Source organism: Thermobia domestica, chromosome 14, assembly GCF_964235325.1.
Source record: "Thermobia domestica chromosome 14, izTheDome1.hap1.1, whole genome shotgun sequence".
In the NCBI taxonomy this organism is placed as follows: Eukaryota; Metazoa; Arthropoda; class Insecta; order Zygentoma; family Lepismatidae; genus Thermobia; species Thermobia domestica.
This window is the reverse complement of record NC_137467.1, coordinates 167,475,742-167,500,720: the sequence shown is the minus strand read 5'-3', so window position 1 is coordinate 167,500,720 and position 24,979 is coordinate 167,475,742. Positions and strand designations below refer to the sequence as shown.

General features: G+C 36.7%; 1 protein-coding gene across 3 annotated transcripts; it reads left to right on the top strand.

The window, feature by feature from the left end:
- Window positions 1–216: 216 nt before the first annotated feature.
- LOC145670456 (endonuclease 8-like 3) lies at window positions 217–23,824 on the top strand. Of its 3 annotated transcripts, none has more exons than XM_081739158.1 (7): window positions 222–714; window positions 3,221–3,477; window positions 10,573–10,750; window positions 12,180–12,290; window positions 16,007–16,472; window positions 19,229–19,380; window positions 21,998–23,824. In XM_081739158.1, the coding sequence occupies exons 1-7, from the start codon at window positions 616–618 to the stop codon at window positions 22,145–22,147; spliced, it is 1,413 nt and encodes a 470-aa protein (XP_081595284.1). In that variant the 5' UTR covers window positions 222–615; the 3' UTR covers window positions 22,148–23,824. The 3 variants fall into 3 exon arrangements, with proteins under 3 accessions (XP_081595287.1, XP_081595284.1, XP_081595285.1); XM_081739159.1 differs by lacking the exon at window positions 222–714 and adding an exon at window positions 1,373–1,399; XM_081739161.1 differs by lacking the exon at window positions 19,229–19,380 and having other exon boundaries at window positions 217–714; window positions 21,998–22,138.
- Window positions 23,825–24,979: the final 1,155 nt, after the last annotated feature.

Sequence of the window (24,979 nt, the reverse complement as noted above, 5' to 3'; positions counted from 1 at the left end):
AGATACAATATATATATATATAACCCTCAGCGCGTTTGAGAGATCAACGAGGTTGCTGTTGCGAAAATGTTCTATTTGGAATCAATTCTGTGTTTTTATTCATTTTTTACCTGCAATAATTTTCTATATTTTAACAACTCTTTTACTAATGCCTTCCTTTTTGAGTTTGTTTTATAATAATTCATCTTTGTTCCGGCCTTACATCAAAATTTAATCAATCTTTTATAATAGTGACAAACTGTTCGGAATAAGGCTATTTCGGTTCGTCTGTGCCATCCATTTTTTCATACTTTGGCAGTTTTACTGCATATTTTTATTCGATTATCGTTTTATAATCAATTTCTATATAAGCAATTCCACTGACTTTGTCGACATAGCACAAAAGCTGTGACCGTAGTTAATAATTGACCCGGAAACTTAGGATTTCGCGCACTTTTTGATGGATGTCGTCTGCTGGAGATGATCAGTGGTTAAGTGAGGGGATTTTCTTGCATAAAAAGAAGAGAAACCAGTGATTTGTGACAAAAATTAATGTTGTTTTTATGAAATAGTAAATGTGTAGAAACAACGACAAATGTAAAAAATTGTTAGAAAATAAACATTAATTGAATTAAAATGGTTGAAGGTCCAGGATGCAAAGCGAAGGGGGAACAACTTAAGAAAAAAGTTTGTAATCAGAAAGTAGTGGAAGTTCATGGAACTGTAGTTGAAAAGGTAAGAATTAGCGCAAAAGTGCCGTACAGATTTACAATAGGAGTCCCACTACAAACTCATTTTAGATACTCTGCTTTTCGTAAATTTAGCGGCAAGAGTTTACTTTCTGCAGAACAGCCTTTAATTCTCCTATTTTATGTCGAGAACAGAACCCGACGAACTCCTGCGGGCCTTTTAACCCGTTCCTACTGGTCCTCCTCCTACTACTACTACTAATACTAATACTATGGGGTACCGGTTCCAGCCACTGTTCGGCACAAAGTAAACTTACCTTTTTAGCATCTGTGGTACTGAGTAAGATCACCCCGTCATATGAGGGTTGATCAAAAAGTTAGGTTCCCAAAGAGCTCCAGCCGCACGGGATGATGCGAGGCGAAATCCGGCAACACCGCTGTGCGCGGCTCTTCCCCCACTCTTGATTCTGCCCGACCGCGCTTTGCTGCGCCGCTGTCTTCGCTCAGCAGCCGCCCGAGATGGAAGTGCCCATTGTCGATCCCGTCAATTGCGAGATACATTCCGTAATTCGCTTTTTGCACGCCAAATCGACTTCACCCGTGGATATTCATCATCAGTTGACAGAGGTCTATGGTGACAAGTATATGTCCGTTCAACACGTCCGAAAGTGGTACAGGGAGTTTAGTGCCGGTCGGAAGGACGTCCACGATGGAAAACGATGTGGAAGTCAGTAAGTTTCAGAGGCGATTGTCGAGATGTTTCAACGCGCAGTGCTTCAAAACAGGAGGAGCACCGTCCGTGAACCTGTTGCTCGAATTCCTGGGAGTTTTTACGGTACAGTGGAAAAAGCTTTGACGAGGTGAAACGCTTCCTCAACGGTTGGCGGCGGAGTTCGCAATTGGGATACAGAAATTGGAGCACCATCTACAAAAATGCGTAGAAAAAGATGGTGATTATGTCAGAAAAATAGAGCAAAGTGTTTTCTTTCCAACGATGTACGTTGCTATGAGAATAACCAATGTTGTCTATTTGTAAAATTGATGGGAATCTTATTTCTGGATAAACCCTCGTAAAAATGTTAAGGTATGGTTTTGGAAGTGGGGGCCAATACAAAGTTAACCCAACCTTGTAATATAGCTATTTATTTTAGTACTTTATGCTTATATAACACATTTATACTACTACTATTATACCAATAATAATAAATGATAATAATAATAATAACATTAATAATTATAGGCAAGGTTCTAGAACACAGGTCTCCTTTCCCATTTAGCTGTAATAAAGACAGAAAACAGCGTGACCTGTGGAGTCTAACCCTCCTTCACTCGCTGGCGCTCGCTCGGCAATACTGTGTAAATTAAATAATAAACTTGGTACAGGAAGGAACTAACCTTTATGGAGGGGGACCTGTGTTCTAGAACCTTTCCATAATTATACGGTTGCCTAATATTGTTAATGAAATATGCCGTGAAGCCTAAGAAAATGAAATGAGATGAACATATGATTATAACAACAGGGAATGTAACTTCCAAACCAAGGTTGATTAAATTTTAGCGAAAAAAATGAAATCTTTGAGTTTTACGCCCCGCGGTTATGCCGGTTAGGCTAAAGGAGACGGTGATGATGAGTATTGAATGAAATGGTGGAATGAAGGAAGTGGGAGGAAACGGGAAAACCCACGCACACGGTGTTCGTCCACCACAAAGTTCACTTGGCGGGGGCTGGGATTGAACCCGGGACCCCAAGCACCAGAGGTGAACGCTCTACCACTGAGCCACCGCGGCCCCTTTAAACTTTTAGCGACTATAAGTCCGTAAACGTTAAAAAAAAGTATTATTGATTATAATTTCCAATTCAATCCCTATTACTATGACAACATATCCATATTTCTTTGAGATTTCACAGGTTCTTCTGTTCCGTCGGCTTCCGAGCCATCTAGAAGAGCGAAATGGAAGAAATCTATAATACCAAGATTCCACGAACACTTACATCTATATTCGTAAGAAGCGGAATTTTTGACAACTGAGTCCACTTATTTGTTGTTTAGTTCAGTCATCTAGTTGTATTAACCGAATCCACTGCCTTAATCCAACTACACTAAGTTCATCTTTTTTGTTCTAAGTGAATCCGTTTTTTGATTCCGCTCAAGTTAATCCGGTTCCTTTCAGATATTCCATTCATTCATTCCAATGAAGAATTTGTTCTTTTAGAACGATTGTTTTGGAATTACTCATCACTAGTGGTGTTATAATAAGCATAGTATATAACCACATCATAAATCATTTTCATATACACTTGTGATATATCTGTTTGCAGGAACTTAAGTCCCTTAAAGACCTGGCAACACTACTCCGTAACTTATTTTGCTTGTCTACAGAAAAATAAATATTATAGTCTCATAGTATTTTTCTAGATCTATAAAATTGAATATATATCCGATTCTTTACCTTTGATTAATCTTGGTACTGTTAGTTGCAATTGATGGAAATAGCAAAACATGTTTTGATTCTCGACACTGAAGTTTGATTTTTTGTTTTTCTTTTTTCAGAATGTAAAATCCAAGAAAGATACGTCCAACTTTAACTGTTTGATTGGTAACAAAGTTACTGATGTAAAGACACTTGGTAAAGAATTATTTATATTCTTTGGGATAGATGTTTGCATCCGAGTCCATTTCCTGATGAGTGGTTTTATCCGTTACAATGGACAAGTGGAATTTGGTGTGAAAAGAGTGACTGATCCTCGCCTGGTACTTATCTTGGAGAAGGATAAAGTTGAAATTTACAATAGTTCAGTAACATTACGGTAAGTAGTGTACTGCGTAAGTGCTTTAGCTGTGTATACAACAGTGGCGTCGATAGATTTTTTTTTGTTTGTTTAGGGAGGGTGTTTGAACTAGAGAGGGTTGTTGACAACACTCTAAGCTTATGTATCTAATTATTATTTCTTGGTCGTAAGAATCCGCCACATAAGCAAAAGGACAGGGTTCTAGAACACAGGCCCCTCTCCAGGTCTACCACGCAGGCAAGGGCGCCCATCAGGGGGGGCGCTCGCCCCCTCCTTGCTTTAGAGGAAATTGTGCTTCGGAAGATTGAAAACCCAATAGATTTTTTAGAATAGTTACCGCAAAATTTGAGACTACATTTGAAATGTCGCTTATGCTTGCCCTTCCCCCCTTGGAAACCACAACATGGGCGCCGTTGCAAGCAGGGGCCAAGTTAGGTGAATTACGACAAAATAAACTGTTTCAAACTATTAACTAACCAAAATACCACTTGCATAAAAAGGATTTCTTCCTATAATGTACATTATAAAATAACAGTGGGGGAGGGGGACAGAGCCCCCTCAAACGAATATTATTTTAAAATATATGTTATTAGAAGAAATCCTTCAATGCATGTGGAATTTTGGTTAATTAATCATTTCGAGTAATTTATTTTTGTTGTAATTTGCCCAAGTTTCCATAAAAAAAATAAAACAAAAGTAACCAGAACATCAATACCATCAGACAATGCAAAACAATATCACCATTACGAAGAAATGAATTTCAAAGAACACCACGTTGTATGCCACAAAAACATTTTGTAAAACCATGAAACTCAAACACACATAGAAACACAATAGAATTAAGAAATAGAACACTAAAAAAAACAGAAAATGAACACAGAACACACAAAGCAATATATTGCAATATATAAATACTTCGACAGATTCACACAATACAATCACACACCACGTTTAATGCCAATGAACAATTCAACATCTACTCCGAATACGAAAACGAAACAATGCAATTTAGAATAAAATATAAAGCAAACTAAAATAAAGTTTATGCACATAAAATGAAAGAAATAACGAAAAACTTCATTTATCTAAAATTATAATTAATTAAAACTATATCATTATTTTATGTATAAAACAATAGACCTACATATGACTAGTGTGGTTAAGTAAACAAAAGATCAAGACTGTTCAGTGTTTTTAATTTCGATAATGATATATTTCAACGATAAAAAAGTCCAACAGGAAGAAAAGAATAAGGAACGAAAAGGAACCAAAATAAGGTATGTAAAATATATTCCATTAGTTTTATAAAGGTTAACATGTGTTCTAGAGCCTTCCCAAGCAAAAGCATCTCTTTTGATCTTACAATCGGTTGTTGTCACCCACCTTTATATTATTCTCCTACCTTCTTGTTTTACCCAACAACCTTCCCAGTTGAAATGTATACACCTCGTTTGCGTACTTTACATTCGAGCGACGTGTCCCGTCTATCTTAGGACTATAATATTTAGTGAAAGTACATATTGAAGAACTAATGTAACTATTTACCATTATCCAAAACTTTTAAAAACTTACACGCAATAAACTTGTAAGAGGAATCGAACCGTTGATCTCTTCGTTAACATTTTTATTATCTGTCTCTTATAGTGGAGCTATTTTTAAGGGGTGTTTTACACTTGATAAGAAAAAAGTTCATTTACTATTTTGCTCTGCAAAGTGGGCTACAATTTTTCATATGACTGAGATACTAAGATGATGTATAGACACTTAAATATTAGCAACTATAGCTATCACTTTTTAATGGGTACTAGCTGAACCTGCATTCTCTACCCAGCGCATCATTCACATATGAACATGAATCTCCTTGTCATTCCTCACAACATCTGTACATGTCCCTTTACAGGCACAAGTGAAAGAGATCTTGATAAAAATCAGCAAGGGGTATCATAAAGGGAAGATTTTTTTTTTCGATTATCTTTTCAATATCTCGCACCTTTTGCAAGATTTGAGCCTACTTCCGGTTCATGTATGATTCCGGTTCCGTCCATTCATGTATTTCTTTCTTCTTGCATGGAGTACGTAATAAGCAAATACATTACACACACAATTAATTATAATGTCAGTGATATATGGTGTTCATTGGGCAAAATACTCCAAACAATAAAGATTCATCTTAGACTGGAGAAATGGTTACCCTTCGTTTTTCAGTATCATTTGGCCATGTAAGAAACGCCAGAGAGATGTGTTAACCTCGTACACAAATGTGTGGTGTTGGAATGTATAACGCATAGGATATGATGCTTTACTTTTTCAGATTTTAATACTTCTAGTGTACTCCTAAAAATGTAATAAAGAAATAACGGCCATATTTAAAAAAAAAAAAATACTCGATTAGAACTGAGCAATCTACACAAAATTTGTAGTCGATCAGTGAAAATCGTATCTTTCTAGAGCTTGTGATTTCCGAGATAACATTGTCGAAAGAATGGCCACAAACATATAAACCTAGCATTTTAATATATATAGACTAGCTGAACCTGCGCTCTCTACTCAGTGTATCATTCATATATGAGCATGAATCTTCTTGTTATTCCTCACATCTTTACATGTCTCTTTACAGACACAAGTGAAAGATGTCTGTAAATAGCATGAGATACCATGAAGGGGAGATTTTTTCGATTACTTTTTCAATATCTCGCACCGTTTGCAAGATTTCAGCCTACTTCCTGTTGGAGTTTTTAATTCATGTATGATCAGTGTTTTCTTTTTTCTTGCATACAGTACGTAATAAGCAAATACATTACACACACAATTAATTATAATGTCAGTGATATAAATGGAGTTGATTGGGCAAAACACTCCAAACAATAAAGATTAAAATGCTTCGTTTTTCATTATTATTTGGCAATGAAACAAACGCCTGAGAGGTATGCAACCCCACATACAATTCTGTTGTGTTGGAATGTATAATGAGCGTTCTTTTTCTAATGTAATAAAGAAATAATGGTCATGTTTTTTAAATATTCAGTTGGAACTGGACAATCTACGCAAAATATGCAATCGATCAGTGAAAACGTAATCTTTCTAGAGCCTGAAGTTTCCGAGATCTCATTGTCGAAAGGATTGACCACAAACATATAAACGTCCACAAACGTATAGTTTAAAAGAACTCCAAATATGGCAGCACAATTCATTTGCATTGATTTTGGAGAAGGCTTATTAACATACAAACGCTTTGACCAATAATTTTAAAAGCATAAACTTTATGAAAAAGATCTATTTAACTAATTTATTTAAAATACACATACTTAAAATATTTGTTTCTGTTAAACGTGAAATCACAAATAACCGTAAATCAAAGGTTTGAAATCAAAAGTTAGAGGTTGGAACTGAGGCGCTTTTATTGCAATTGTAGCATTTTAGTAGATAGATAAACGCAGAAACAATAAGAAGAGTTGAAGTGGTTGGCAGTGGGTAAGATCAGTAATAAAAACCTCATACGTGACTGACATATATCTTCGTCTTCTAGTTGGTAGTCGCTAGATCAGAAGAACTCTTTGGACCTCCAATTGGTTTATTCAGAACTGTACTTGTCCTGGCTTCTAGACTGGTTTCTCGGCAAAAGAGCAAGAAGTCAGTCGAGCTACTACGACAAAATACGTGGTTGAAGTTTCTTTTGCGTGAAATTGCGTATGGAAATCCTCAATCTATAGTGTTAATTGTCTTGGCGAGGACATATTATCAATGATAAACAACTGTCTTTCGTTAGAGCAAAATAATTGAATTCCATATAGAGTTTTTTATTCGTGTAATATGTTAGCATGTGTTTACAAACAATTTAAAAAATGCCCGCTACACCTTATAAATATACAGATTAAGAATAAATTTCTTTAAATAAGATAATATAGATGAAATTATACGAGTACATTGGAAGAACCAAAAAATTATGTAGACATAAGTTCGCTGATTTCTGAAATGAGTAGCCGATGATTAGAGGTCTGCGCAGATGTGGGTATCTGCGGATATCCGCATCAAAATGGGTATTCGCGGATATATATTTCTTTTCTGTGCGGATAGCGGATATGGTTTCCTACATCTTTTCCCTTGCTATAAAAACGCTATGAAATTTATGATGATGGTGGAAAAATGAAATGAAATATTTGAGTTTCACGTCCAACGGTTATGCCGATTAGGCTAAAGGAGACGGTGATGATGAGAAATGAATGAAATGGTGGAATGAAGAAAGTGGGAGGAAACGGGAGAAGCCCGAGAAAACCCACGAGCACGGTGTTTGTCCACAACAAAGTCCACACGGCGCGAGCTGGGATCGAACCAGGGACCCCAAGCACCGGAGGTGAACGCTCTGTCACTGAGCAACCGCGTCCCCATGATGATGGTGGAAAGAGCACTAAAAAAACATTTGTTTTGAATTAAAAGTTTTAAAACCGGTTGAAAAATAACTAAAATCTAAAAAGTGTATTTGGAGCTTGTGACTCAGTGACAGCAAAAGGACAAGAAATGACACGAGTGAGTTTTCCTTTTATTGCTCTTTTCAATAAATTTAGCAACCGTTGTGTAGATGAATGACATCTCTGACCTAAACAGAACGGATTAGTGATGTGCTCTAAAATTGCTTGATAGAGGGGATATCACCTACCTGGCATCATTTTAAGTACATAGATCGTTCATTAATTTCTAATTTGTATCTACACGGTTTATATTGCATTTTATTTATCGTAATTGGTATTTGATCACGAGAAAACTGATATAATGTATTGTTTCGTTTGATTCAGAAAACTACAAGAGATAGCTATTTAAAATGTGTTTTTATAAAATATGAAAGTTGTATATATTTGCCACTTCATTATCTGCGGGTGCGGATAGAGATGTTGCGGAAGCAGATGCGGATCCGGTACGGATGCGATGCAATATTTTACATCCGCGCAGACCTCTACCGATGATGCCTTTTGTCTGTAGGTTTTTAATTAAGGTGTGTTTTAATTAGTCTTAACATTTTATAGAGTTCAATAATAATGATAAATACTAGCAATGATTATTGTTAAACGGGTTAGGTTAGGCTATCTCAGAATTATTAACCTTAATGAAATTCACGCTCACTAATCTCAATGATGCTGACGCTCACTAATCTTAATAACGCTCATGCTGTCAGGATCATACTTATCATTTTTAAACTCATGCTCACTAATTTCAATCAGACGCACACTCACTCAAGCCAACTCTCACCAATCTCAATGAGACTCACGCAATCTCATGCTCATACTCACTTAGGCTCACAATTTTTAATGGAATTCATGCTCACAATTATCAATTAGGCTCACGCCTACACTCACTTGCCCTCAGGCTCACACTCGGGCTTACTCTCACTAATCTCAATGAAGCGTGCGCTATCTCAGGCACACTATCCTTAGTAAGACTCATGATCACTAATCACAGTTAAGCTCACACTTACTCGGACTCAGGCTTACTATCCGTAATGAGACTCATGCTTACTAATCTCAATGAGACTCACACGCACTCGGGCTCAGATTTACTATCTTTAATGAGATTGACATTCACTAATCTGAATGAGTCTCATATTCACTCAGGCTTATATTCACTCGAACTCAGCCTCAAGCTCGCAAATCTCAATGAGAATCATTCTACAGGGTGTCTATCGGTCACGAAAGTCATGAAAAAGTCACGAAATCAGAAAACGGTCATGAAACTCAAGGAAAAGTCACGAAATTTAGCTTTTGGGTCACGATTTTTTTTTTATCTACAAATATAAGTATAGACCGGATTTTTTTTCTATAAAACGTCAAAATTCACCACCAAAAATGTCTATGGTCGGGCTGTAGACGCTACCAAATCGCAAGCAGAGCACGCTTGTATCCCATGCATGAAAATTCGGTCTTATTCGCACCCAAATTCGCTCTTGAGAATGTTACTAAATTTTATGGTTTGGGAAAGTAAAGATCACGAAATTTTATTTTCCAGTTTTAGTAGACACTCTGTACTATCTCAAGCTCACTATCTTTAATAACGTTAATAACGTCAATAACGTTTAATAACGTTTAATAACGTTTAATAACGTCAATACCTTACTAATTTCACTGAGAGTTAGCCCGAGTTAGTGTGAACTTGAGATAGCCTGAGCCTCATTCAGATTAGTGAACGTGAACCTCTTAAAGATAGTAAGTTTGAGCCCGAGTGAGTGTAAACTTAAGATAGTGTTAGCGTCATTGAAATTAGTGAGCGTTAGCCCGAAGTCTGAGCCTTATTGAGATTAGTGAACGTGAGTTCCTTTGGGCATAGTGAGTCTGAGCCCGACTAAGCTGGATTCCAAAGTGGCCATCAATGCAAGTAGATTGATAGGGTCGTTTGTCAGATATTATATTCCTATGCTTGCTTTCTCGTTTACTTGATACTAGAAATGAAATCTTAGCACTTTCTGAATATATGGTATCCATTATTAGAACGGTAGTTTTTGCTCTTTTATTGAGATACCTAATAGTACACCCTGTTTCAAAAAGAATAGACGTATTTCGAATGCACATATTTATTAAACTTTAAGACATACGAATATGAAATTTTACACACATATTTACGAACCTCTCATGTTCAAATTACAGTTCAAAGTTTAAATTACAGATGTTCAATATGTCCTCCATCAGCGACACGAACAATATCACATCGATACTCAAATTCCTCCCATAATCAGGCAAGCATGTCCTGTGTCACTGATGTTATAGCAGTACGGATCCGGTTTTTCAACTCTTCCAGGTTCTGTGGGAGTGGTGGTACATAAACGTCTTTAACGAAACCTCAACCTAAAACGTCTTTGCACTGTAATCACGGAATTGCACTTCGCAAACTCGAGAACACAAAATGATTTCTGCTGCGGAGTTGCCATTTTAAACATATGACGGTTACCAAGCAAAACAAAAGACAACGGTCATCTAGCGGCTATTAATATAAACTAGACTATGTAGTCTTTTCTCCAATAGCCGAGCCGAGGCGCAGCGATCTATAGTTTGGGGACAAAATAATTCTTCGCAATACGTATATTCTTTTTAAAACACCCTGTAGATAACATAATATATGTTTTCGTTTTAGCTCATCGAAGGAATGCCTGGACCGATGGACTGAGAGTGAAGACCTGGATGTGTGTTCGCCAAGATTTAGTTACCAACGTGCAGTGGATATTATCATGAGACATGGTGACAAATTAGTATCCGATGTCATAATGGATCAGGAAGTTCTTCCAGGACTTGGGAACATCATTAAGAATGAGGTAAATATATTTGACGAACGAAACATCGATGCAGAAGGTATTAAAAGTGAAAAGATACAGTTAGAGGTCTGCACAGATATAAAATATCACATCCACAGCATCTGTATCCGCCATCCTGAGACTGAGTTAATATAGTTATACATAAACTTGTGTGTTCTGTGACCGTGATGATTTAAAAAAATAGTTTATAACATAACTATTGTAAATATCCTTTGTAGTTTTGTGAATCATATTTTGCAATATCAATAGCACTCGAGCGAAACATTTCGTACAATCTCTTCCCATTGTAAGCCAGCTGCGGCTAATAAAAGAATAAAATCAGAATCTGTCATCATCTATAGCCTATCTATGATCTTAATGTTGAAGTAACACGCTAACAATGATAGACAAATCGAGTTGTTTGACACTTGATTCTTTGCTGTGTAGTACTAGAGATTTTTATTTATTTATTTATTGGTGTAAGCATTGGATCTAATTTTGACAACCGGTTCCAGGGATGTCAGAAATTTTAACAAGCAGATCGGGCGAACCGCTGAATGATGCCATTAGGTATGCCCTTTTAAAAATCACTCATACACTGCCAATACTGTTGGACACACTGGGCACGCAATTTTTACCTCTCTCTGTCCTTGTTTTCCACTGCTCCTCTGTATGCTTTCTTCTGAAGGAAAGACATGCTCTCAGGTGACACATCGCCTAGTAGGAAATGACTGCTATAGGTATAATCATGGATCGTTTTTAACTCAAGATTTCATTTACTTTAGAATTTCAGGCATTTAAACGGTAGGGTGACGTCAAAAGTATTCAGTAACAATCATAACACACGTCATTATCATCAGTTTTTCTGATATCTTACACACAAGTTCTACACAATCATTCCTTCAAATACATACTACATTTTCATTAAAAAAAACTAGAATCTGGAAATATGTTGTGCGTTTCAAAACATAAGAGCCTTGTCTCACACCTACTAAAGTGTCTCACCACACCAAGGTCTATCAACCACCAGCCCTTGGTAGGACAGTGGTTGATGGATGTTGCAGATATCGGTGTCATTAGGTAGAAGCCGAAACAAGAAAGAAAAAAAGGAAAACAAGTGAGAAATAAAGACATAATGTTATTATTTTTTGCAATAAACTAAATTAAAGAAATTGGAGAAAAAGGGATGTTTGCCAACTTCTTTTCCTCTTTCTAACCGAGGGTCGCCTATTGTTTTCTTAGATTTATGGCCTGTTTACAAGGGACAGAGCGGTGTGGGTGTTCCGTGCGTTTCCAAGAATTGAGGTTCTCTTGTTCTGAAACCGAGTTTAAAATAGCATGTTGTTATCAACGAGGTTTTATGCCAAATGCTCCAATAGGGTGATTATCACAATACAATGTTTTAATTTAGAATTTTGGGATTATTAACCTTTTTGTTTCTTTTTTTCAGGCGCTTTTCAATAGCGGCATAAATCCGAATTCAAAAGTGATTGAACTGAACGAAGACTTAGTTTCTCGTCTTGTCCGGATGATAAGAGATTTTTCTATGATATTTTATAAGGTAAGATCAATTTTCATTTATATTATGTTCAACAAAAGTGTTATATTTCGAAAGCTGGCACAATAGTGTATTGAATTTGTACTTACTTTTTAAGGAGTTGGATTATCCAAAAACTCCTTTACATATTTATTTTGTCTGTCTGAGAGATACAAAATCTCAAAGAATACTAAATGGATTACCATCAGGTTTGGCCAGGATGCAGATGGCCAAAAGTTAGGGAAAAAATGAAAGGAAGTATTTAAGTTTTGCGTCCCACGGTTATTCAGGCTAGGATAAACGAGACGATGATGAGAAATGTAGGAAATGGTGACATGAAGAAAGTTAGAGGAAACGGCATAACTCCGAGAAAACCCACGCACACGGTGTTTGTCATCACAGAGTTCACTTGGCGCGAGCTAGGATTGAACCAAGGACCCCGTGCCCCAAGGACCCAGTGAACGCCCTACCACTGGGCCACCACGGTTCCACTAAAAGTTAGGAATCAAGCCTGTTGATGAAGATAATCCAGGGTGTCTATCGGTCACGAAAGTCATAAAAAAGTCACGAAATCAGAAAACGGTTATGAAAGTCAAGAAAAAGTTACGAAATTTAGCCTTTTTGTCATGAATTTTTTTATCTGTACAAATATAAATGCAGACCGGAAAATTTTGTTCTATAAAACGTCAAAATTAACCACCAAAAATGTCTATGGTTGGCTTTAGACACTACCAAATCGCAACCAAAGTAGGCTTCTATCGCATGTATGAAAATTCGACCTAATTCGCACCTAAATTCTCACTTGAGAATGTTACAAAGTTTTATGCTTTGGTAAAGAAAAGGTCACGAAAAAGTCACGAAATTTCATTTTGGAATTTTAGTAGACACCCTGTAATCCGTCCACTGGAAGTGGTAGAAATAAACTATTTCTAGTTTAATGTTGATCGCTCTAGATTAAAAAGAGGGAGAAACTGCTTTCTGTAAGAATCCAAAGAATTCATTTAATTTCTACTCTAATCTCTCTACTAAAACTGGAAATGGTAGAAGTCTGTTACTACTTCCAGTTTCAATATTAATGGAGAAAATGTTACGTCATTTGTAAATTTTAAATAAAACTCGGTTGGTATGACAACACTAAAGTTGTTGAATGGAGAATCGAGGGTGACAGGGGAACTGCAGTTTTGAGAGCAGATTGGAGGCTGCTTACAGTTTACATTTGTACTGCCTGCTCCAGTCCCCTCTCAAGTACATCATAGTTTTTGCGTTGGAGAGTGATGGGAAAAGAGAACCACAAGGAAGCTTACGTTATAAGCATTTCTAATTATTTAATTAGAAAAAGCTTAAATGATAAATATTTCTTCTAATTATTTAACTACAAGGAAGCTTGATATGTGTGTAATCTGGCTTGAGTGTAATGGAAAATCCAGTCAATAATAAATGCAATACTTTCTCCTATCTTCACAATGTATTTTTACGTTTTCCGAAAATGTTTTTTCACCCTAGTGAGTATATTCCTCTTTGTCATAAGAATTTAGAGGAACAGAAGTGAATACCTTTCTGCTTAATGGTAAGATTTAGTGGTGGGCACAAAAACCGTTTTTTTCGGTTTTCACCGAAACCGGTTTCGGGTTTCTTAAAAACCGGTTCGGTTTCACCGAAACCGGTTACCGGTTTTCTTTTAAAACGGTTCGGTTTTCGCCGAAACCGGTTATCGGTTTTCTCCGAAACAGGTTCGGTTTTCCACCTGATCCGTTTCGGTTTTCAAAGCCGGTTTCGGTTTTCCACCGGATCCGGTTTCGGTTTTACAAAATTTGTTCTATTTCTTGCCAAAACAGTGTTTTGTTCTCCGGAAACCGATTCCGTTTCCACAGAAATAGTTTTTTCACCGAAACCAGTTTAGGTGAAAACCGAACCGTTTTTGGAGAAAACCGAAACCGGTTTCTGCGAAAAACCGAACCGGATTTGGAGGAAACCGAAATGTCTGTTTTCGGTTTTTCTAGAAACCGGTGTCCGGTTTTTATAAAAACCGGTTTTGCCCATCCCTAGTAAGATTACATTACAACAAATTTAAAAGATTAATGTTGAAACTTGCTCAGGTATAAACTGAATCAATAATCAGAAAATAATCCATACATTTTTCCTCTCTTTCATTTTACAACTTAGCGACGTATCTTGTTTAGAAAGCAGAATATTTGTTTCTTTGTTGGTCATCTGTACAATTCCACAGCGTTGAACCTTTAAAATGATTTTTAGCGAATAGTTAGCAGGGTTCATACACTACCTGGAAAACCTGGAAATCTCAGGGAAATTGATTTTGGAAGAAAGAATCCTGGGTATTTCAGGGAAATCGATCATATCTAGTAAAAGACCTGGAAATATCAGGGAAATTGAGTTCAATATTTTTGTATATTTTGAATATATTCAAGTATGGAACAAAAGTATTTACTTATTAATTCTCTTAGTAGGCTTCTCAACTTAATATTTTTTTAACTTAAATTTTATTTATTTTCTTGTGACTCAATATTTAATTGCAATCGTTCAATGGGGACAAGGGTGGCCATTCTTAAATATATAAATATATTATTCTTAAAATTTATGTGTTCTCTTATTATTAGTTTCTTCCATTAGACCTGGAAATTGCAAAATTAATACCTAGAAAACCTGGACAATTCAGGGAAATTGAGTTCAATATTTTTGAATGAACTCTGGTTAGCACTTGGATAGATCTGAGTGTTTCATTATGGTTTTAGGTTATAAATGACACAAGTCATTATATAAAATGCGGACTGTAATTTCTTCGAAATAATGTTATACTTTTGCTTCAATTATATATAAAAACAACTCAGTGCCACCACAAGTTGGGAACCATGGTCTTGCATACCGTCATCGAAGCCTCCATACAGTAATTTCTTTCTTTTCAATGTTGCCAGGTGTTATGTTCTTAATATAACAAACTCATACAGAAATTACTAAAATTACATTAAAATCAAACACTGGGTTTTTATCAATGTTTATTTGAGTAAAATGCGTAGGAGAGGGGAGGAGGAGTCCAATAAATATGTCAAAAATGGAATATCCAAGACCCTCAAAACGATAAGCAGATGAAACGAGTTAAGTATCAAATGTCCCTGCGTTTTTGAAAATTTTGCTTCTAAATGGAAGTAGGGGAACCTTTATAGCATTTTGATTTCAGTGGCGAAATTGAGAAATCTTTATCTTTAAGTTTAACGTCCCACGGTTATGCCGGTTAGGCTAAAGGAGACGGTGATAATGAGAAATGAGTGAAATAGTGGAATGAAGAAAGTGGGAGGAAACGGAAGAACCCCGAGAAAACCCACGAGCACGGTGTTTGTCCACCACAAAGTCCACACGGCGCGAGCTGGGATCGAACCAGGGACCCCAAGCACCGGAAGTGAACGCTCTACCACTGAGCCACCGCGCCCCCAGTGGCGAAATTGAGAAAACAGTTGAACCGCTTCAAGTAAAGTTTTCAATATAGTTAACACTTGGGTCAAGCTGGGTTTTTATCATTTCATTTGATTGAAATACGCATTCTAAGAGATTAAAAATATTTTCCGTAAACGTATTCTTCTCCTGCAAAGAACGGGCATCTCAGCTATTATTGCCAATAATTCACTAATGTTGGAAACAAAATATCAGAAAGGATATGTGGATTATTTTCCGATTCCAATGTAATAATCATGAATACATGAGGTAATTCTCATATATTTCTTTTCCAGTGCAGAGTAGAAAACAAAGCTCTCTTACCGTACATGAGAATCTATAAGAAGCGAAAGTGTCGGCAGTGTAATGGAAATATTACATGGTGTAAACCTGGTGATTTGCAGAGAATAACCTTCTTTTGCCCCACATGCCAGAACAATTCGAAGGAACACAAGTGCCCTAGTTTTCCAACAAGTGGTACAATTATTGATTTTTTCTCCCCGGATAGTGAAGAAACTTCATGGACGTGTAGTGTTTGCACATTAATAAACCATTCCACACTTACATGTAAAGCATGCTTAACGCCAAGGAATACGAAAAAGAGGAAGTGTGTTGCTGAAGATAGTAGTCCAAAGAAATTGCCAAAACTTGGTAACGAATGTCATAAAGCAGATTCCGTTCAAGATTCTGTTTTTAACAGAGGTAGTTTGGGCACGAAAATTGCAAATTATAACAAACAGAAAGAATCATCCGCAAAAGCAGGTTTGTGTAATTTCCAGCTTTTCCTGTCTTTTTGTTGTTTATTTTAGTATTAAATATTAGGTATTTACGAACATTCCAGCCAGTCGTATATAGGCAATACGGGTAGAGACAACGTTCTAACTTGAGACAGCGTTTAAATAAGTGTATTAACCAATAATGAACCGGAAGTGTATTTACGTGATGTGTTTAGATATTATCTAGCTTTAGATGTTTTCCGCCGACGGTTAATCTTATCTTCTGTTAGACTGTTTCATCTGAAGATAGGCTCTAGTCCGTTTTTATAACGTTGCTAAGCTCGCTTGTGACAATATGGCTAGCGTAATGTCTTTCGTTCGAGAGACTAGGGCTCGATTCTTGGTGGAAGCTTACATGATTTGGATCCCACGTTAAGCTCTTGCTTCATGTTTCCTAGTCTCGATGCTGGAAGGGGCGTTAACTGCAGATCAACGAACCAACTAACGTAACTAGAGAGGTCCACCAGTTCCTTTCCCCCGTGATTGAAAATGATAAGTGAAATACCAAAGATTTTGGAACGTGACTGTAGGAAGAAATTTAGAAATCGTGTGTACAAGAACTGAGTAACTGTGGCTTTGTTACACAGGGGATTCCTTGCACTCGTCAATGAATATTCTTCCAACGCTAGATACTCTGATAGTGTGAAGTGTACTCCAATATACAGGTGTTTTAAAACAGCATTGACAACGTTTGGGAGGTGATTTCCTGACACCAAGACAAGACAAAAAGTATAGACCAACAAGACAAAAAGTATGGTGCAGAAATCTGTCTTTTCAGAGTTATAGGCTGTCGAAAACATGAAAAAATGAACTTCAATGACCCATAGCTCCAATACTATGGGACCTACCCTAGTCGGGTCAAGACTCCACTTAGGAACTAGTATGTGTCCTATCCAAATATATATCCATGTTTCTGAATCCTGCAGTACTTCCGCAACGATTTTTATAGAGATAGTTGGTGACTACTTCAAATTATATGCCCATAGCCAAATTCCTTCTATAAAAATTGTTGTGTAAGTACCGCAGGATTCTGAAACATGTATTTTTGGACAGCGCACATATTAGTTCCTAAGTGAAGATTTGACCCGATTACGGTAGGTCCCATAGTATTGGAGCTATAGACTTTTAAAGTTCATTTTTTCATGTTTTCAGCAGCCTATAACTCCGAAAGGAAGCATTTGAGCACCCAGGTTGGTCTATACTTTTTGTCTTATCTTGGTGTCAGTAATCACCTCCCAAACGTTGTCAGTGTTATTTTGAAACACTCTGTAGATAGCGAGGAAGCAGGATTCGTCACAGCTACCAACCAGTAGAAGTAGGACTACTACCTTATGGTAAGCATAGAACGGGAAATAACTGTTGAACATGTGCAGATCGCCTCATATATGGTGTTTTGAACATAGTACGATTTATTGAGAAAAATTGAAGGAAATACACACACACACACACATATATATATATATATATATATATATATATATATATATATGCGTATCGTGGGTCAAAATTTACAAATGTCACGCACATATTTTGTAAGTATTTCGGATAAATTGGCGTTTTACCGTATAATGCGTTCCTCTTAAGTGTGATTCGGGACGCTGAAAAGTTTCTCAAAACTTGGGGTGTCCTGCCTAGTTCGGGACAGGTGGCAGCGTTAGCTACTAGTGTGTTAATGTTTTTAGTAGCTTCATTTAATCAGATAGCTTCTGGCATTTATTTTGTAGAGGGATTATATTAGTTACTTGCGTTAGTCAGGTCATTTAGGCATTATTGATATAATCCGTATAAAAGGTAATATACAAAGCAAAAAGTGAGGTGCTATAACAACACAAAATGACTACCACTTTAGCGTATTGCTTGTGTATTAATTTATCACTAAAGACATCGCCTTCCGAGCATATCAGAAGTAACTAGTAACTGTCTGTGAGACTTTGAATGGATTTGCAATGAGCAAAACTGTACACAGTATATTTACAGTTTATGCCAAGTAACGAAAATCGTAATTTGTTTTGCTTAATCGCTCACGAAAATAGTTCTATAAGACTGTGAATTGTCTGACAACAGTTACATAAGTAACAGTTCTGCCATTTGTTACTCTTGTATCCTAGCATATAAGAAAAACAGATAAGAACAATAGATGGTGGAACTGTTACTCATGTAACTTGTCAGACAATTCATAGTTTTACAAAACTATTTTCGTGACCGATTACAGAAAACATTGTACGTTACTCGTTACTTGGCATAAATCCCAAATATAATGCGGAAAGGTTTGTTTATAGCAAACAAAATCCAATTCAAATTCTTATCGACAATTACTTATTTCTGATATGCTCGGAAGTCGATGTCCTTGGTGTTAAATTAACACATAAGTAACACCCTAAAGTAGTACTTATTTTGTGCTGTTTTAACACCTCATTTTTTGCTGTGTAGTACTTTTAAACGGTACGTACACAAATTATATCCTTGAGATTTTCTCACGTGATTTACACAGTACATCCTTTTCTTTAGCTTTCACCCATTTTTCCATGACTTCAGGAAAATTTTTCCTGACCAGACACACATCTCTTCCCTTTCAGTTTATTGTAAACTTTATTTCTGTTTTTCCACTTCATTTTACATTTTACTCAATACTAAAATATTTATTTTGATCCTGAATATTCTATTGTTATATTAATTTTTCAAATGTGCACAATTTTTATTTATTTATTTATTTATTTATTTATTCTTAACCTTTTTGTGTAGTCTTAACACCCCCGAATGCCTCCAGTACGCCTTTATGTACTGGTCACAAGTTGCCGTGTGTTATGAAGCAAGTGCAGAAGCCAGGGGAAAACAAAGGACGAGATTTTTACACATGTTCACTAGCTCAAAGCAAACAATGTAAATTCTTTCAGGTAGTGTATTAGTGTGATTTTTATAATTCAGCTACAAATAATTTTATATATTCATTTACAAAAGTTTTAAATAGAAATCTTAGTCCATTTTAACACTAAAACATTGGAGTCCATTCTGTAAAGATCAAATGTTACCGTTATCAATATAAATGTATATAAGACTTACCATCATGGATATAAATGTATATAAGACTTACCATTGTGAATATAAATTTATATAAGACTTACCATCTTCAATATAAATGTATTTAAGACTTATCATTAATCTAAATATGTGACCGGCTTGGAAGAAACAAGCTTTATGCGTAAAAAGTCATTTTCCAGTTTGGACGTTTTTTGTTTTACTAACACACCTCTTTCTGCCCACTAACAGCATGTGTACATGATGATAACACTGCAGTGTATAACTGAGTACAGCAGGAAACATCGTAAACATTCCTCAAGTAACGGTACAATGTTGCCAAACTTTAAGCACGTTTTTCTCGCCTGTTGCATTCTTGTTTCTTCCGAGCCGTAGCTGAACAAACAAACAGTTTCATCGAATTGCATTACCTTCATTAGGTTAGTCAAAAGAGACTTAAGATTAAATAGGCTCACAGAGAAAGAATGGGAAGTTTCCCCTATCTTCACTGGCAAGGAAGCAAAGTTTCCACAATTAAAATGAAACTCGTTGAATATGCAACCGAAAACTTTCTGTAAAATAGAAACAAATTCAGGTCAGTTGTACATATATATTGAAATCTGGGAGGCTGCATTAAAAATTATTCTGTTGACAATTTCGTTCGTGTTCCAAGATTCTTAGAAATTAATTCTGATTTATATAAGACACAGTATTTCCTCCGGAATCTAAATACTCCAGAACTAGAATAATTTGAAATCCGAACGAAAAATTCGTGCAAATTTTGCTACGGAATCCAAACGTCGACCACGTTGTTAGTATGTGTTTGTTCGTAGTTTCCGTAGAAACACAATTATCCATTGTGTTATCATGGAAGGCGATCACTCCCTTCTCCAGGTTCCACATGCGTCACTATCGTTCCTTTTTACGTTAAATACAGGTTTTTATATTTTTAATTTAATTAATTTACAAATTTACATTTTTTTAAAATATTATAATTATTTATTAATACATTTTTTAAATTTTAAAATCCAGTGTATTTTACTTCTAAAATCATTTTGAAAATTCGAGTTCATGACTCCCTGGAACGGGTTAATCCAGTTTCTGTTATTTTAAAGGGGTTTGGAGCTCGAACAGGGTTTTAAAATATATGAAGTTCGTATATCACTGTACTTCTATAGGGAATACACAAAAATATGGAAACACCTGAAAAATTGCATATTACCTTTATTAATAGCAAGTACGACTATCTTTGGTACGCAGAACGCCTGCAGTCAACAGGGAATGGAGAAATACTTATCGAAGGGATGTTGTACCATTCTTCCGCCAAAGTTGCTGCAAGTTGTTGTAGAGACGACGGTGGTGGGTAGCGGGCTTGCACCTTGGTTTCCACAAGGGATTGAGGTCTGGCGATTGTGGAGGCCGTGGCAGATGTGACACTTCATCCTCGTGCTCATCAAACCAGTCCTGGACGATGTGAACTGTATGAACAGGGGCTCTGTCATCTTGAAACACGATGTTAGCATCTGGGTGCAAAGTTTGCACCATGGGATGCAGGTGGTCACTCAAAATGGTTACGTAATCCTTGGCAGTGGCATGTCCATGCAAGGTGGTGATGCGTCCGGCAGAATACCACGATAATGGCTGCCCAAATCATCACTGAAGCACCGCCGTGCTTCACTCTTGGTAACAGACAATCTGTATCTTTCACTTATACTGGCGTTTCTCCACACGTATACTCGGCCATCAGTTGGAAACAATGGAAGGAAGACTCATTTGACCAGATGACAGTGTTCCACTGCTCTATTGTCTAATTTTTATGGGGGTTGCACCACTATTTTCGTATAGTGGTCTGGTCAACAGTCACTAGTGGCTTGGAAATTGCAGACCCTGCTTATGAGGTTCTCTTCTGACTGTTTTGATGCTAACGGGATTTGTAAGCACTGTATTCAGCTTATCTGTAACTTTTGGCACCGTGGTAATCTGCTTAGTCACAATCCTACCCAATGTGCGTCTATCTCTGTCACGCACCACACACTTTCGTCCACGTTAATGCGATTCTTCCGGAATACTCGTAGACGGTTATGATCTTCGAGACTGTACCTCTTGATACAGCAGACATTTCCGGTACTTTCGTCACGGAAGCTCCCACTATACGCGCACCCACAATTTGCCCTCTTTGAATCTCTGCCAGCTCAGACATAATTCACGATAACCTTCACGGACTGGTCGCTGAACTGTAAGTAGCCCATCTCTTCGATTGGCCAGGTTGTATACCTCACAGAAAGTGCCGGTGACCACAGCGACATCTACCATTAAAGGTTGAAATCGTGGTGTTTGAAATGGTTACCTCTTTTATACCAGGTGTTTCCATATTTTTGTCTATCCCCTGTATACCTGAAGGCGTTACCATTGTTACCTTTTTCAAAACTGAAAAATTCTATAAATGCATTATCAAAAGACGTTTCGTGTTTTTTACTATTTCGATTTTTCTTTCAGTGGGCTGATGATGATTATCCACTGTGTCACCATGGCAAGAGAACAGTTCGTCGTGTAGTACTGAAACAGAATGCAAATAATGGACGACAATTCTATTGTTGTCCTGTTGCGAGGAAACAAAACCAGTGCAATTTCTTTCAGTGGTTGTAATTTAAATCTGTGTTTAAATTTTGATAAGAAGCTAATTACTAACATCATAGATTGCTTCAGATAGACAGTCTTATTTGGACAGTGATATGCAGTCATCAATTCAAATACTTGATAGAAAATAAGTATTCAAAAAAATAACACTTCGCCAGGTAATTATAAAGTAATGAGCCATTGTGAAGCTATAACTGCAAAAATCCTTTTATTCTGGAGAAGATATATTTTTCAACAGCATGATAAAATTTCAGATAAAATTGGTTTTTCATTTAACTTCAGATAAAATTGGTCTCTAAAGCCGCAGTTTTAATTTAGTGCAATATAACATCCATTGCCTAATAAAAGCATACAAGTCTGTGGAGATGTGCGTAATTCACTTGAAATATGTAACACAGCTGAATAACTTGATATGGAAGATACCAAAGGATCTGATGAAATGAAAGTGCGAGGGTGACTCAGAAAGTAATGCATCCAAGGTGATACCTTTATTTGTGTTTAACAGATAACGCCGATACAGGTATCAGTGGAAAGCTTGCAATGTCAGCTACAAATGGTGGCATCATTTTTCAATATGGTCTCCATTACGGGCAAGACACTTGTGCCAAAGCGAAACAAGGTTTTTCATGCCATCCGTGAAGAATCGTAGCTGCTAGTGATACATTGCCGAACTGCTGCTCCTACCTCCGCGTCACAACTGTAGCGTTGGCCCTTCAGGTGATCCTTAAGTTTGATTAAAAGCCAAAATTCGCAGGGCGCAAGATCCGGACTACAGGCAGGATGAGGCAGAATGTCAACAACAATGCCGGCAGATGGGACAACTTTGAATTTTTTTGGCGGAGGAGAGGACGTGTGGCGGTACTCCATCAACTGACGCTTCGTTTCCGGGTCGTAATATTGTATCCACGACTCGTCGCCGGTGATGAATGTTCCTGGGCGCACAACCTTCACAGTCAGAAATTCAATGACAGCCCACTTTCAACCGGACGTCTTCACTGGATGCCATAGATTGCTCCATTACTCTAGAATGAAAAGAGATAGGAAGGTGAAACAAGTGACATTCTATAACTTAAACATCAGTGCATTAATAATAAACAGTTCAGCATATTTGCAGCACTATTCTCCAAGTAGTGGGCTTGGAGACATTACTTTCTGAATCACCCTCGTAATTATGTTTTTGTTTTCAAGAAATGTAATACATCATTCTAATTCGCTATATTGGATGCTACTTAATCACGTGTTTTGGCTTGTTAATAGCTGTAGTATTTGAGAGTAAAACACACAGTATAACTAATAAAAATAAAAACAAGAATTAAAATAACTACCGGAAGTTACCCCTTGACTGTTATTTTAATACTATTGTACCTATATCAGAAGCATCTGCTTTAACATTGCATTATTTCCTATGTAAGTAAGCAAAGATATGCAAAATACTCACTTTGTCATACAGGTGCTGGACTTTCCACGAGCGCTGTCTGTTCCTCAAAGTTTCTGCCTCCCCTATATTATCTCCTTTACAAGCATAGGTAACCTTGTCTCTACGTCATGGCTAGTGTTATATTGTAATTTAAAAAGTGCTCTTATATTTCTGTATAGGAACACTCTAAAAGTTGGTATGCGGATGTACCCTGATGTCTAGTTTTTTAGTGTTTATTTCCTTAAATAAAGAATGTAAAGTATTATGAATTTTACTTTGAATACTTTAACATTACAATTGGAGCACAGTGGCTCAGTGGTAGAGAGCGTATCTCTGGTGCGTGGGGTCCTTGGTTCGATCCCCGGCTAAGTAAGTTTGTGGTGAACAATATCATGTTCTTGGGTTTTCTCGGATTACTCCCGTTTCGTCTCACTTTTTATTCCACCAATTCTCCGATCATCATTCGCTTGCTTTAGTCATCGTCCCCCTTAGCCTAACGGGCATAATCGTGGGTCGTTAAATCGAAAGATTTTTTTCCGTATAATTTGTGAATGTACACTAATTTATTGTGTGTAATACTTAATTTATTATTAACTGTATAATGTTCTAGTGTTCCTGTGTATTGTTTCGGTGTTTCCTGACACCTTCTTCAGCAGATCTTGGGTAAAAAGAATTCGATGAGTTGTATGAGAGTTGCCAAGATTCGCTGAAGATGTTAGCAAACACTGAAACTGTACAGTTTAGAGTGTATTAAATATTAAACTTAATAAAAAGAAAATAATACATTTACAAATTATTCTAAACATGCAACAAATTTACAAATTATTACTCGTATAAAGAAAAACAAAAGCTGTGGTGATTGGAACGAAAATGTGTGTGTCAAATATAAGTAGGAGAGAAGAAAATAAAACAGGTGACTAGTTTTCGATACCTGGGTAGTATTATTAGTAATGATATGAAGTGTGAACGTGAAATAAAAGCAAGGATAGGAATAGCGAAGGAAGCCTTTAGGAAGAAGAAAATACTGTTTTGCGGGAGCTTGAATAAAGAGTTGAGAAAAAGACTCATAAAATGCTTCGTATGGAGTATTGTACTGTATGGATCAGAAACATGCATATTACCGAAAAAGGATAAATGGCGACTAGAAGCTAAGAAATGTGGGTGTGGAGAAGAATGGAGAGAATTAGTTGGGTCGAGCGGAAAACGAATGAGGGTGTCAAAAATGGTGGTGAAGTAGATAATAATTTTAGATGATATTAAGAAGAGGAAGAGAAACTGGTTGGGACATTAACTATGGAGGAACTGTATCATGAGGGACATGCTAGAGAGTATGGTAGTAGGAAAGAGAGGGAGGGGTGAAAGAGACTACAATTGATGGACAATATCAAAACACAAAAATTTGAAGACGAAAAGGTTAAGTGAAG